Source organism: Salvelinus alpinus, chromosome 37 (genome assembly GCF_045679555.1).
Source record: "Salvelinus alpinus chromosome 37, SLU_Salpinus.1, whole genome shotgun sequence".
NCBI lineage: Eukaryota > Metazoa > Chordata > Actinopteri > Salmoniformes > Salmonidae > Salvelinus > Salvelinus alpinus.
This window is the reverse complement of record NC_092122.1, coordinates 5,207,838-5,222,712: the sequence shown is the minus strand read 5'-3', so window position 1 is coordinate 5,222,712 and position 14,875 is coordinate 5,207,838. Positions and strand designations below refer to the sequence as shown.

General features: G+C 42.4%; 3 protein-coding genes across 6 annotated transcripts in view; 2 read left to right on the top strand and 1 right to left on the bottom strand.

The window, feature by feature from the left end:
* Nucleotides 1-10,174, top strand: part of LOC139565988 (striatin-interacting protein 1 homolog) — a 37,738-nt gene extending 27,564 nt beyond the window's left edge. For all 3 annotated transcript variants that reach the window (XM_071386765.1, XM_071386766.1, XM_071386767.1), the window contains 8 exons: nt 118-192; nt 358-455; nt 714-840; nt 2,674-2,774; nt 3,044-3,110; nt 3,311-3,415; nt 3,616-3,820; nt 6,982-10,174. In XM_071386765.1, the coding sequence (XP_071242866.1) occupies nt 118-192; nt 358-455; nt 714-840; nt 2,674-2,774; nt 3,044-3,110; nt 3,311-3,415; nt 3,616-3,820; nt 6,982-7,235 (1,032 nt within the window). In that variant the 3' untranslated portion in view covers nt 7,236-10,174. The remainder of the gene's footprint in view (nt 1-117; nt 193-357; nt 456-713; nt 841-2,673; nt 2,775-3,043; nt 3,111-3,310; nt 3,416-3,615; nt 3,821-6,981) is intronic.
* A 247-nt stretch (nt 10,175-10,421) lies between these two features.
* LOC139565990 (small lysine-rich protein 1) lies at nt 10,422-11,741 on the top strand. 2 transcript variants are annotated; one of them, XM_071386768.1, is made up of 3 exons: nt 10,422-10,682; nt 10,819-10,894; nt 11,062-11,741. In XM_071386768.1, the coding sequence occupies exons 2-3, from the start codon at nt 10,892-10,894 to the stop codon at nt 11,335-11,337; spliced, it is 279 nt and encodes a 92-aa protein (XP_071242869.1). In that variant the 5' UTR covers nt 10,422-10,682; nt 10,819-10,891; the 3' UTR covers nt 11,338-11,741. The 2 variants fall into 2 exon arrangements, with proteins under 2 accessions (XP_071242869.1, XP_071242870.1); XM_071386769.1 differs by having other exon boundaries at nt 10,422-10,686.
* Nucleotides 11,742-12,046: 305 nt separating this feature from the next.
* LOC139565991 (short transmembrane mitochondrial protein 1) lies at nt 12,047-13,819 on the bottom strand. The gene is made up of 3 exons (XM_071386770.1): nt 13,656-13,819; nt 13,414-13,467; nt 12,047-12,779 (listed from the first exon to the last, which is right to left on the bottom strand). The coding sequence occupies exons 1-3, from the start codon at nt 13,668-13,670 to the stop codon at nt 12,705-12,707; spliced, it is 144 nt and encodes a 47-aa protein (XP_071242871.1). The 5' UTR covers nt 13,671-13,819; the 3' UTR covers nt 12,047-12,704.
* Between the last annotated feature and the right edge of the window lie 1,056 nt (nt 13,820-14,875).

Here is a 14,875-nt window from a genome sequence, read left to right as displayed (position 1 = left end):
GTCTAATAAAAATATGATATTTCATTTTCTAAGTGTTGGAACAGGGCTCTGTGAATGGAAACAAGATGACTTATAGACCGTGTGCAACTCATATTGTGTGGTGTTGTGTTGTGTCAGGGAGAAGAGGATGTGGATGAGACCCCAACAGAGATCCTGTATCTGGGAATGCTTCCTAACCTGTCTCAGTATGTGGTGAGGACATCTACCATTATATTCTGCTCTACCAAGACACTTCACATGGCATCATCTTACTTTGCATCTCAAAAATCATAGATTTTTACTAAGTATTTGCTGTCTAGACCTGTCATGTTTCAGAGCTGAGAGGTTGAAAGCTAAAACCCACGTTGTATTTATCAGATTGCCCTTCTGAAGCTGCTGCTGGCTGCAGCACCTACCTCCAAGGCCAAGACGGACTCCATCAATATACTGGCTGATGTGCTGCCAGAGGAGATGCCGTGAGTGTAATAGCCTTGTGCCTCTCCTTGTTCCCTCACGGCCATCTTTGCTGTTCATGCTTAAGTTGAGTGATGGCAATAAGGAGGACATTTAATTTAGTTTGTTCATAAATAAAGTCAATGACTATAGATTTGTCATGTCAAGGGAAGTTGTTGCTATGAATCACATAAAGTGTGTGTGTGTGTGTGTGTGTGTGTGTGTGTGTGTGTGTGTGTGTGTGTGTGTGTGTGTGTGTGTGTGTGTGTGTGTGATGGCAGAATCACGGTCCTCCAGAGCATGAAGCTGGGTATTGACGTGAACAGACACAAGGAGATCATTGTCAAGGCCATCTCTGCCCTTCTGCTGCTGCTGCTCAAGCACCTGAAACTCAATCACATCTACCAAGTAAGCCACCTACCACCACTACCTGCCTTTCTTTCTTTCTCTCTCTCTCTCTCTCTCTCTCTCTGTTTCCCACCTTTCCCCCTTCACACACCAGGTCAGCCACTATCTCTTGCTCTCCATCCCTTTCTCTCCCCCACCCACTCAGGTCTGCCGCTGCCCTCTCGCTCTCATCTCTTCCAGTGGTGTAGTGGAGGGTGAACGCAAGTAAACGCAGTTTAACCACTTTTGCAGATTGAAAATATAGGAAGCGTTACTTTTTTCACCACAGCCGGCGAACAGTTTACCCAACAATTTTTTTTTAACCACTACATCCCCCCCTTAACCCCCCCCCCCCCACACACCTTTCCCACCCTCACACACTTAGTCAGCCTCCACTCTCTCTCATCTCCCTGCCTTCCACATTCACCACCACATTTCTCTCTCTTTCTGTCTTCATCTCCTCTCACAGCCCCCACCCATTTGGCTCCTGGGAGCCGATAACACAGATCCTGCACTGGAATGATAGGCACACAGTCAAAGGTTCATACATCTCCCTGTACACAGAGAGGGAGGCAGGATAGAGGGAGACAGGAGGAGGAGGAGGGTTGGAGAAGTACCATCAGACAAGAAATGGGTACATAGCTGCACCATCCATTTTCCAAAATGCAAAGCTGGGCTCCCTCCAAAATCTACTCTTGTAAAGGATTATAATTGCTATTTTGGGGCGATTAGCTTCATGTATTGTCGTCCTACTGCTGCTTATCCCTGAGATGAGAGTGTCTCTCTTCAGCACACGAAACCATGTACCTTTAAAAGGGATTGGTTCAAGGTTTACTTTTTGGCACGCAACCACTATTGATAGGTAGTGAATCGTCTTCCGAGAGAAATGGAGCATCTGCTCTTTTGACAATAGTGTGCTTATACCTGGCTGCATCCCATACCTGGCAGCATGTCAGGACTGTTCTGTCAAATCCTAAATGAAAGAGGAGCTAGTTCCCCATTTCAATAGGATGAAAGATGAACATAGCTGGATGTAAAATTATAGTAGCGCCATCTACTGCCCAAAAATGATTACGTTCACTCTTATTTGCCGCTACCAACTGCCAAATGAAGCTTGTTACAAAGACTTATTATTGCAACTGCAGAACCCAGCTCAGTGAAAGGGTTAAATGAGTCTGCCTATGGCTCCTATCCTGCTGGCTCTTAGACGGCCGTGGCGCAGAGCCGAGTACTTCTAGGGAGAGAAAATTGGCTAAATCCTCTTATTGGAACACCCCTCATTCCCATCGTGAGAATGTAAAGGGGTTGTCATTTCAGAGTGTCTTTTACACCCCAAAAATATCGGATGATAGATTGCTCATCATAGTTCCTGCTTTGCATTCATAGGCACACAGCAATGACAGTAGCTGTGCTAACAAAAAGTGGTCTTGAACGTTCTTTTGATGATAGTAAACGATTGCATAGAATGTATAAACGAGGAGAAATCGGTCTGTTCCTGAACTCTGCAGGCTGCTCATAAAATATAGAAAGACTGGGGGTTGGAGGATTAATATTTTATTATTTAATAGCTATGAATTTTTATTATTAGGAGTTAAAGGGCTAGTGGGCCTTAGTGCTTTATCTGGTCCTCCATGGTCCCTGTGCACTAAAGACAGTCAGTGACTCTGCAGTGACCATGTTCTCTCTCTCTCTCTCTCTCTCTCTCTCTCTCTCTCTCTCTCTCTCTCTCTCTCTCTCTCTCTCTCTCTCTCTCTCTCTCTCTCTCTCTCTCTCTCTCTCTCTCTCTCTCTCTCTCTCTCTCTCTCTCTCTCTCTCTCTCTCTCTCTCTCTCTCTCTCTCTCTCTCTCTCTCCAGTTTGAGATTGTCTCTCAACACCTGGTGTTTGCTAACTGCATCCCACTCATCCTCAAGTTCTTCAACCAGAACATCATGTCTTACATCAGTGCCAAAAACAGGTAGGACTCACTGACTACAACTGACTACCACTTAGATTCTGCCACAGTGCCAGAGGTGCATCTGCACCCACATAAAGGCATGACTTCCGTCTGCCAGGTATTTGTTTCCTGCTCATAAAAGACACCGGCGGCTGCAGGGTGGAGGTGCCAAAACACAGGGGGGTTCAGGTGTGGATGGCAAATGTGTCTCTCTCACCTCAATGACAGGTGTAACACCACTGTTGACACGAAGATGGGATGTAATAATCTCGTTTGTGCTCTCATTGTAGTATATGTGTGCTGGACTTCCCTCACTGTGTGGTCCACGAGATGCCTGAGCTCACGGCTGAGAGCTTGGTGAGTCCAGATCACAAACCCAAGTGTTTACATCAGACTGTTCAAATGTTAAAGACCTGGCTATGGGTTTGGTTTATCTGTTGGCTGTGATTAGACACTGGCCGTGTCCGGCTACCCATCCTAAATACTAGGCCGTTATATATGTGTTCTTTTATGGGCATTTCAATTCTCCTCACCCTGTTGTTGCCTGCGATTTGTAGGAAGCCGGAGACAGTAATCAGTTCTGCTGGCGTAATCTCTTCTCCTGCATCAACCTGCTGAGGATCCTCAACAAGCTGACTAAGTGGAAACACTCTAGGACCATGGTGAGAGAGACCTGGTGTTGCCTCTCTTTATGATCATATGTCCCTTATTCAGTACCCACTTGTAGAACCTATCAGATCCTTTCAGATCTACAAGAGTGCCGAGGGTGTACAGGCTAGCGGACAGTTTGCAATTCAAAGATTTGTGACGGGACACTTTTGAGATCCACTGTGTCCTTCTCTTCCACCTCCTCCTCTCTCAGATGCTGGTGGTGTTCAAGTCTGCTCCCATCCTGAAGAGGGCGCTGAAGGTCAAACAGGCCATGATGCAGCTGTATGTCCTCAAGCTGCTCAAGATCCAGACCAAGTACCTGGGCCGCCAGTGGAGGAAGAGCAACATGAAGACCATGTCAGCAATCTACCAGAAAGTACGACACAGGCTCAATGACGACTGGGCCTATGGCAACGGTAAGACGCAGAGGAAATCAACTTTTGAACGCATACCTGAAGTCAACTCTTAATTCACTGGTGTGTAGGAGATGTGAAAGCCATGCAACGAATCAGAATTTGATGATGAATGTGAAATGTAATGCGGCAGGTACATACTATGTGCCTTTGATTATTGATCTCCGTAACTGAACGTCCAATCAGCCAACTGCTGTAAGATGAAGGCCGGTAACTAAGGAGGTGTTGCCATGGCAACCAAACCAGGGGCCAGCTAGGGGTGAGAGGCCCTCAGAGGAAAAGAGACGACTGTCTGTCATCACATGTCTCAGGTTCTATTCTCAATGGACCAGATAGACAGAGGGAAAGAGAGGAGAGAGCTCCACTGGTTCTTCGAATCAAATGTTATTGGTCACGTACACCTGGTTAGCAGATGTTAATGCTAGTGTATTAAAATGCTTGTGCTTTTAGTTCCGACAGTGCAGTAATATCTAACAAGTAATCTAACAATTCCCCAACAACTACCTAATACACACAAATCTAAAGGGGTGAATGAGAATATGTACGTGTAAGTATATGGATGAGCGGCATAGGCAAGGTGCAATAGATGGTATAAAATACAGTATATACGGTTGAAGTCAGAAGTTTACATACACTTAGGTTGGAGTCATTAAAACTCATTTTTCAACCACTCCACAAATTTCTTGTTAACAAACTATAGTTTTGGCAAGTCGGTTAGGACATCGAGGACATCTGTATGATACAAGTAAGTTTTCCAACAATTGTTTACAGACAGATTATTTCACATATAATTCACTGTATCACAATTCCAGTGGGCCAGAAGTTTACATACACTAAGTTGACTGTGCCTTTAAAAAGCTTGGAAAATTCCCCAAAATGATGTCATGGCTTTAGAAGCTTCTGATAGGCTAATTGACATCATTTGAGTCAATTGGAGGTTTACCTGTGGATGTATTTCAAGGCCTACCTTCAAACTCAGTGCCTCTTTGGTTGACATCATGGGAAAATCAAAAGACATCAGCCAAGACCTCAGAATTTTTTTTGTAGAACTCCACAAGTCTGGTTCATCCTTGGGAGTAATTTACAAACGCTGGAAGGTACCACGTTCATCTGTACAAACAATAGTATGCAAGTATAAACACCATGGGACCACGCAGCTGTCATACCGCTCAGGAAGAAGACGCGTTCTGTCTCCTAGAGATGAACGTACTTTGGTGCGAAAAGTGCAGAACAACAGCAAAGGACCTTGTGAAGATGCTGGAGGAAACAGGTACAAAAGAATCTATATCCACAGTAAAACGAGTCGTATATCGACCTATATAACCTGAAAGGCCACTCAGCAAGGTAGAAACCACTGCTCCAAACCCGCCATAAAAAAGCCAGACTATGGTTTGCAACTGCACATGGGGACAAAGATAATACTTTTTGGAGAAATGTCCTCAGGTCTGATGAAACATAAATAGAACTGTTTGGCCATAATGACCATCGTTATGTTTGGAGGAAAAAGGGGGAGGCTTGCAAGCTGAAGAACACCATCCCAACCGTGAAGCACGGGGGTGGCAGCATCATGTTGTGGGGGTGCTTTGCTGCAGGAGGGACTGGTGCACTTCACAAAATAGATGGCATCATGAGGAGGAATATTATGTGGATATATTGAAGCAACATCTCAAGTCATCAGTCAGGAAGTTAAATCTTGGTCGCAAGTTAAGGACAACAAAGTCAAGGTATTGGAGTGGCCATCACAAAGCCCTGACCTCAATCACATAGAAAATTTGTGGGCAGAACTGAAAAAGCATGTGCGAGCAAAGAGGCCTACAAACCTGACCCAGTTACACCTGCTCTGTCAGGAGAAATGGGCCAAAATTCACACAACTTATTGTGGGAAACTTGTGGAAAGCTACCAAAAACATTTGACCCAAGTTAAACAATTTAAAGGCGATGCTACCAAATACTAATTGAGTGTATGTAAACTTCTGGCCCACTGAGAATGTGATGAAAGAAATTAAAGCTGAAATAAATCATTCTCTCTACAATTTTTTTGACATTTTACATTCTTAAAATAAAGTGGTGATCCTAACTGACCTAAGACAGGGAAATTTTACTAGGATTAAATGTCAGGAATTGTGAAACTGAGTTTAAAACTATTGTAAAGTGGTTGTTCCACTGGATATCATAAGGTGAATGCACCAATTTGTAAGTCGCTCTGGATAAGAGCGTCTGCTAAATGACTTAAATGTAAATGTAAATGTATTTGGCTAAGGTAAGGTGTATGTAAACTTCCGACTTCAACTGTACATGTGATATGAGTAATGTAAGATATGTAAACATTATTTAAAGTGGCATTATTTAGAGTAGCTTTGTATAAAGTGTCTAGTGATCCATTTATTAACGTTGCCAGCAATTGGGTCTCAATGGGGTGGCAGGTAGCCTAGTGGTTAGATCATTGGACTAGTAACCGGAAGGTTGCAAGATTGAATCCCGGAGCAGACAAGGTAAAAATCTGTCGTTCTGCCCCTGAACAAGGCAGTTAACCCACTGTTCCTAGGCCGTCATTGAAAATCAGAATTTGTTCTTAACTGACTTGCCTAGTTAAATAAAGGTAAAATAAATGTAAAAATGTAGGCAGGAGCCTCTCTAAGTTAGTTATTGCTGTTTAGAGATAGAAGCTTTTTTTCAGTCTCTCAGTCCCAGCTTTGATGCACCTGTACTGACCTCGCCTTCTGGATGGTAGTGGTGTGAACAGGCCGTGGCTCAGGTGGTTGATGTCCTTGATAATCTTTTTGGCCTTCCTGTGACATCGGGTGCTGTAGGTGTCATCGATGGCAGGTAGTTGGCCCCCGGTGATGCGTTGTGCAGACCTCACCACCCTCTGGAGAGCCTTGCGGTTGAGGGCGGTGCAGTTGCCGTACCAGGCTGTGATACAGCATGACAGGATGCTCTCGATTTGTGCATCAATCGAGAGCATGTCCCTCTGCTGTAATTTAAATCCCAGAATTCACTGTTTTCTCTGTATTGATTGATTATTGAGGTCTATTGTCCTTTAACAACAGTATAACGCATTTTCCAAACAGAAAATCGACAGAGACAATGGATAGGGTTATGTGGTGCTGTTCATCAAGTTAATAGACCTGCGAATAAAACTCTGTTGCTTTTTTGTCCTCCAGATATCGACGCGCGGCCGTGGGACTTCCAGGCGGAGGAGTGCGCCCTGAGGGAGAGCATCGAGAAGTTCAACAGCCGTCGCTACGACAAGAACCAGAACGGCGAGTTCGCCCCGGTGGACAACTGCCTGCAAAGCGTTCTGGGCCAGCGTGTTGAGCTGCCGGAGGACTTCCACTACAGCTATGAAATGTGGCTGGAGAGAGAGGTGTTTTCACAGCCTATCCAATGGGAGGGTCTACTACAACAGGCCCAATGAGCGGGGAGGACACACATACCAGGGACACAAGCCTACGACTACTGTGATCTTCATGTAAATATGTGGCAGAAATAGAACATCTGTTTGTAATCACCTGTATCCATGCAGAAATTGTACAGTAATGATATAGACAGTAATAACGATGTCATGGCAACTTGGCAGGAGCAGGCTCTTACAGTACAAGCTAAGTGGAATACTGTCACTATTCTGTCAGTCACAACAACCAATCCAACCACTATGTCCAAACCACCAGTTCATTTTTTCTCACTCAATTTGGTTCGCTTCTGTGCTTTGTGGAATAATTCATTTTAAAACCATGGCATGTCCTTTTTTTTTTTTTAATGAAGATGTACATTTTAAGTACCGACACTGTTTTTAGTTTATGTTGTTACATGTGTATTTATTTATGGTCACAGCTATTATGTTTTAGTTCGTAAATCTCATAGCTGCAGATGATATTGTGGTTGATTTATATATTTCTAAAAAAAAGGCCTTTTTGGAAAGATAGTACTGTGTATTAACAGGCTAACAATTGATTGATTGTTTTCAATTAAAATAGTAAAACATATACAAAAATAGCTTCTTAGCCAAGAGCAATTTCTCAAGCAAGAATTTCGCTTGGACTGTCTGGGAGTGGTCTGAGTAGGGAGGGGAAAACTAGCTGTTATTGTCAGACAGGTTTTGAACTCTTTTATCAGTCTATTTACTAATTTACCCCACCTGCAGATATCACTAGGCAGACCAAAACTCCATCCCAAAGAAACGGGAAGAAACAGCTCTTACATTTAAAGGGCATTGTCATCATTTTCACAATTTCACAGTATTATTCCAACCTCAAAGTGTTGGGGAGAATTAAGGGAGAATTTAACAACATTAACCCTTTCTAGGTTAATAGTATTTTAACTTATGTAATCACTAACAGATATTCCTATAAGTCATTGATCATCAACTAGATCCCGCTGCGGGATGTTTTTTTTTCTTGAGTGGATGGTCAAGGGGGCCGAAACAACATAATTACAAATAATTTGTATACATAAAATTGACTGCAAAAAACCCAAACAGATATAGTATTTGACAAAAGATAATAACTTCCAAAATTGCTTACATTTGTATGCGATCACGTTATGCGTGGGAATACTTGGGAACAGATTTCCAAAATTAAAATCACATGGAGCTGATTTCCTGGTGTTTTAAGTTTAAAAAAATATTTTTTTTATGTCCAACAATGAGAAAAAACGAAGAATTTGGGGGCCAAATAAAATCACCCGCGGGCCAAATTCGGCCCACGGCCCGCCAGTTGGGGAACCCTGCTGTAAGTAATATGTGGTAGTTAATTTATGTTTATAAAGGTCTGTGAAGCCTTTGGCCAGATGGAGAGAAAAGAAAGGATAAGGACACAGGAAAACCTTTTTGAGGCTGATCTGAAGGGTTTGACCAGGGATCGGGAGGCTTGAGGGGGTTCATCGGCCCAACGTGGGAAGGCTGACTCCCTCTGGGAACCCGAAGAGTCCTGTGTGCTTCACTCTCTGTCCTCCCAAAGGTGTCATGGCTGTCTTGGTTCAGCCCTCAGTCCACCTCCCCACTTCCGCACAGCAGCTAACCTTGAATAACAGCACAACAGCTGAAGGGCTACACGTGTCCTTGTGAGGCTGATCTCCCTCGCTGAATACACAGTAGTTGTCACACAATGGTGCTGATTTTTATGAGATCTGTTGTCTAGTCAATTTCTTTCATTGTAAAGCAGAACTACCTTGGGCTGTCAAGGCCATTACGTATTCTCTTGAGTGTTCTGTAAATTTCTCTTAAGGTTATGGAACATTCTCTGATGACACAAGCACACAAGACATGATCATGGTCCCTTTTTCATATAATCTAGTGTAGTCTTTAGTGTTTCTCTCCGGGGAATTTGTGTAGGCGCCTGAGATGTCCTTTGTTGTATTATCTTTGTATTGAACGATGATTGTGTAACTGTATTGCGCTTCTTTGTGGAATCTAAGTCTGCATGGCTGCAGTTTTGTATTTCTGTTTGAATATGTCCTTTAAAACTGTATTCTGAAATTTTATACAATATTTCAAAATGTGACTTGTTGAAATTCCAATTTTAGAACACAAATTCAAAATGTACTCTCACTCACGATTTGGTATATGTAGGGTGTTTTGGTAAATTAACCTACATTTGTCTATTGAGTCAGCACCATGTCTGCTTCTGGAGTATGTCTCAAAAGACATGTCAAGTTTGTCCCACACAGGTGAAGAGAAAGTCATTTGACGTCATTTGAATGCAAAAGCTTTCAAAATAACAGCTTATCTTGAGGTTCTCAGGTTCAGAATGTACAATAATTGTAAAGATAAACAACCATGGCTTCCTCCTCACTACCTATACAGTATGTAAGTATGAGTGGAACTGGTGGAATAGCAATAACATGATAATCACAATCTAAGCATTGAAAAGTAGTCTACACTTGGATTGGCACATGCAGTAACCTAACACAATGTTGATAATTTCTTTACACTTGTTGTCGCAGTTACTCCTGACTTAGTTTCAGAAACCCTAACCTTGTGCCAAAGTAATGAGTGCCAGTTTTGATTAGAAATTAATGCCTTACTCAGAGCAACCCTCTCATTCGAAACAATGCAATATCTCTTTTTCTACCTACAATCACTGGAAATACTGTACAGTACATGTATGTATGAGTTCTGGCAGTTGGAGGATGTGTTCCTAGATGTGTTTTGCAGTGTTTGGATATTGCTATTTGTGTGTTTTTGTCATAATTATAGGACAGGGTAATAATAATAATATTGGTTTTGTTCAGGGGTATGTGCAATGACTGTCCTGTACAGCGGCATTATTCTGTTGAAAGACATTAGAGTTGAAACTTGTAAGATAATTCTGCCCTTCATATAATGTATTTTCTAAATAAAGAGATCAGTGGTTTTAATTAGTATACATTTTTCTATGGATAATGTTTAGGAAGTCGACACTCGACTCCAGCCCTTTTTACAACCTATTCAGGATAGTGTTGTCTGACTTATGTGCATTCCACACAGTTTCCCTGGAGATCAGGCAGTGTGAGAATACGTGATGATTTCTCGTCTGAAAGTGTTGTTTTTTTCATCCCAAAGTTAACGGTAAGCAAAATAGCCCCCTCCCCCTTTGGTATAGGTCTATTTATTGATTGTGAATAAGGAATGGTGTTTTTGTAATATAATATTCATGATGCCAGGAGATAATCAGCAGATTACCATGGTGATGTAAACAGACATTCTTTGTGGGAGACAAAGGACACGCGAGACAGCAACTAACGCCATGCCCAGCAGCACAGAGACGGGGGACAACCTCGTTAAAGCCTGCTGCCTATTCAAACACCAAGAACAAGCCTAGTCTCTACGACAACAGGATACAAACACATGGGAAGTCGTCTCTCTGCCAGACGTTTACACTGAAAGGTTGGTAAGCATAACTATTTCCATTTCAATACTGGTGTGATTTCATTTGACGTAAAAAATAGTTTTCACTTGTTCACAAGGACCTAATAGAAAAAGTAAAAGTAACCTATTCGTGTGATGTCCCTGATGTTTCCAGGTTTCTTTGGTGACACATTTGCAGAGAATGACCGATGATCTCACAAATCAAATAGGAGAGGAATGTCCACACAATGGTACAGTAAATTGGATGTAGTTTTTGAAGCATTGATGCAGTTGTTGCATACATTGATCACTGGTCTAGGGTGCAGTGTAGAGCTAGTAGCCTACATTACTAAAACATACTGCTTAACATGAACTTCTCCATGTTATCTATAGTGATTATCAAATGGTTTGTCCACAGCCTACACAATCAACAAAATCCAGAAAGTCAAGGTCACCTAGTGGCAGGCCTGTCAAAAAGGCTGAGAGGAAGAGGAGGTCATCCAAGAAGAGATCAGTCAGTGCCAAAGCCACCAAGTCAGAAGTGGACATTCTCAGTCCAGCAGCCATGCAGAATGTTTACTACATTTCCCACAATGCAGTTGACTGTCTGGCGTTCCGAGGCTTTGGATGGCCTGAGTCAACTAAAAAGAAAACAGCAGGAATGAAGGGCAAGAAAACAAAAAACAAAAAGTGATTCTACCACAAACCTTGCCAAGACCAAAGCAAACATTGTCAGTTTAGTACGGCTCTATTCAATCCTCATGGTGGAAATCCAGCTTTACAGCGTGATATAAATGGTAAGGCGATGTTCCCGATCAGTGGAGGCTGCTGAGGGTGCTGAGGGGAGGACGGCCGGAATGGACTGGTTTCACGTTTGATGCCCTTCCATTAACTCCATTCCACGCCACTATTCCCGATTTATCAGACTGCATTCATGCTAAACGCTGCTTATGTTGGCTAAATCGGAAATGACCTTTACATTTCTATGGCAGAATCTGAAACGCTTCAGCTTTACAGATTGAATAGAGCCCTAATTATAATGTATATTTTAGTTTATCTTGTCTGTTCAAGTTTAAAATAGAACTCTGGTTACCTCTGGTGGATTGGTTGTTATTTACAGAGAACAGTGGAAAGAAAACATGGAAATACATTGACCTCTGCTGGCCAACTGGCATACCGGCATACCATACCCAGATGCTCTCAGGAAAAATTGCTGTGACTCGTGTAAAGAATGCTTCTCTGGATAATGGATGTTAAGAATAAACATGGCGAGTTAGAATAACTGCCCGACAAAACAATCTATTTTACTGGATGGTGATGAAGTATTGGAGATCGGTCCCTTGCTAGGCAACACTATCTTATGTGATGCAACACCTTTCTCTTTTCAATTTATGACAACAGAACCAAATTCAGCAACTGTATTCACATCTGAATGAGGCCTACGATGTTAGAGAACAGCCTTTCGATTAGAATTACAAACAATGCAACTTACATGAGCTACTCATTCTCAGTACCGTAACACCCACAGAAATACAATCCATAGAACAGGCCCCCCAATTCAATTCATATGATAACATCACTCAAAAGCAGTAACTGCACTCTGTTCAGTTGTCAAAAGTGGCAAGCATAGATTGTAAAAATGCCATGTTTAGACTTGATATAAATGCTAAGGCCTACCCTGCCCAGCTGCTTGCAAGGATAAGGCCAAGGTTCCTGACGTGTAGAGGTTCCCACAGCAGTTAGTCATCTTTCCATATCCACTCATAAATAGCACCATCATAACATTATCTTGAAAAGTAGCTAATTACTTTAAGAACACAAACAACAAAAAGAACACTGGCCCAGTCCAGGCACTGTGAAAACCCTGCTTAGAGAAGACATTTTTACAATTTATTCCTCTGCCAGTGTAACCTTAGTACACATACTGCTTTTGATAGTAAATATTAAATGAGATATACATTTGGTATCTATCCTCTGCAGTGTGCATCTTGTTGTTCCAATAGTCCCCATCTCTTCAATCTGCCTGTTTCTTTCTATCCATGTTGTCGAGCAATCTCTTCTTTACTCTGCTGGAGGTTTCTTCTTTGCCTCCACATCCTTTTTGAAGGCTTCTATCTTTTTGGAAATGTTGGGGACCTTAAACAGAAGTGGAGTGATCAGAGAAGAGTGCCAAAAAGAAAGAGTTCAATGACATAGGCCTGTTGTGTGTTAGGCAAATACACAGGGGAACCATTGACACATATAGTGGGTTGTTTCATAGCGGACTTAACTCCACCGTGAAGGAAATTGGAGACCAGGCTATTTGGAATCTCTCTCGGACTACATCGATTTGCCCAATGTCAATACTAGAAAAAAAATTGAATTATGAAATGCCTACCTTGTACTTATGTTTGTCCTGGTTGCATGCTTTTCTTTGGCTGAATACCATATTTTCTTTTTAAATCAAAGTTAATCCACTACAACCACAGACTGTTTGCTCATTGTTGTTGCTCTAAGATGACAACTCAGCGCAAATGCGCATGTGCCGCCAATTGAATCTCAACAAGGAAAGAGGGTGGTTGTATTTGATTAACGTTCATTGGAAAAGTATGGATTCAGCAAACAAAAGACAGGCACGCAACTACAGAGGACAAACATTGGTACAGGGTAGACGTTTCATAATATATGTTTTTAAGTATTGACTTTGTCGATGTAGTTAAGACTCCAAAGCCTTACTCTGCTCGGTTGGTAGTGGAGTTTAGTCAGCAGCGATAGTTGTTCCTCTTAGTACCTCGTAGTTTTGAGCGAGGTACATCCCAACAACGTTTCCCAAGGTAAACCCAGCCTGCAAGATTATAAATAAAAAGTGTTAATCAAGACGGAACACATGTTGTTTTTACTAGCTAGGTCAGAAGCACTGACAATGCATGGTTATCTAGCTAGCATACAACATAATTAGCCCATCATCAATAAACACATCAAAGAGACGCAGAAAGTTTGCAATACATCATTTTCATTTCGACATCAACTCACCAAAAACTGTAGCATTGTCGTATCTAACGAAGGAGACAATGTTTTATGTATTTTAGCGATCCAGTTTCAAAGCTCGGTCGAAACAACTAGCGAAGTCATCAACAGTGTATAATGCGCATGTCATGTCGCCTTCAAAAAGCATTTTCATTGGCCACGACTCCTGTGCAACGTTTCTGTCATCTCCGCGGGTGCTGTATGGTCAAAACGCTACTTCTTCGGTGGGGGTTGATCGGCGGTTGGCATCCAAAGTTATGGTGCATTACCTCCACCTACTGTACTGGAGTGTGGGCCAGAAACAGGGAGAAACGAAATCCTACCTGCCAGCTCCGTTGCTCTTAAAAAATATAAAATATGTAAGACTATCTTATGACGTTCTACTCAATATACGTTTTAAACTAATTTCCTGTATCCCCTTCTCCCCCATACTAGATCTCAGCCTCTTTATTTCTCTCTGATACTGCCCACGCTGTAGCAATACATGCTCCATGGTCTCTGTTTCCTGGCAATAATCCCACTTTCCTGTTTGGATGCTTGCAAATGAAATTATATTGGTCACATACACATATTTAGCAAATGTTATTGTGGGTGTAGCGAAATGCTTTCCTATCACTTTTAAGGTCTTATTCAACCGGATGTGTCCCACCCTTAATCTTGTAAAAATAGTCTCCCTTCCTGCTGTCCTCCCACCGACTTTCCTCTGTACTTGAAATAAATGCCTGCCCTTAGTATCTCTATTCAACTGCTCCTGCCATCTCTGCACCATCACTGTTCATATCAGGCGTTTTGCCTCTGCCTTGCTCATTGAAACTACAACATCAAACATCTCTACTACTAAGTGCTTGTTTAGCCAGTACATCAACTGCCTCGTTCCCCTCCAACCCCACATGGGCTGGGACACAAGTAAATCTTACCTGTATAACCATCTGTTTTATCCTGCCATGGGTTTGTAGTACCTCATAAAGCAGGTCTTGTCTGCTACGTGAGCTAAAGGACTGGAGACTCATCAACACTGCACATTAACCAGAACAAATTACTACTCCTGCACCCACTGCAAGGCCAACAGTATGGCCATCCGCTCCGCCGTATGTACAGACAGATGATCTGTACATACGTTTCCTGACTGCCATCTCACATTCCTGCACTACAAATGCTGGCCCAGTACGTCCTGTCCTTGGATCTTTTGAACCATCTGTGTAAATGGCCACAAAACCCTGACACAC

Bases quoted from the DNA above. Each gene is read 5' to 3' on its own strand.
- LOC139565991 (XM_071386770.1), bottom strand. The intron at 12,780-13,413 runs GTACTAAGAGGA...CTTCTGTTTAAG, and splicing joins ACCTCGCTCAAAACTACGAG to GTCCCCAACATTTCCAAAAA.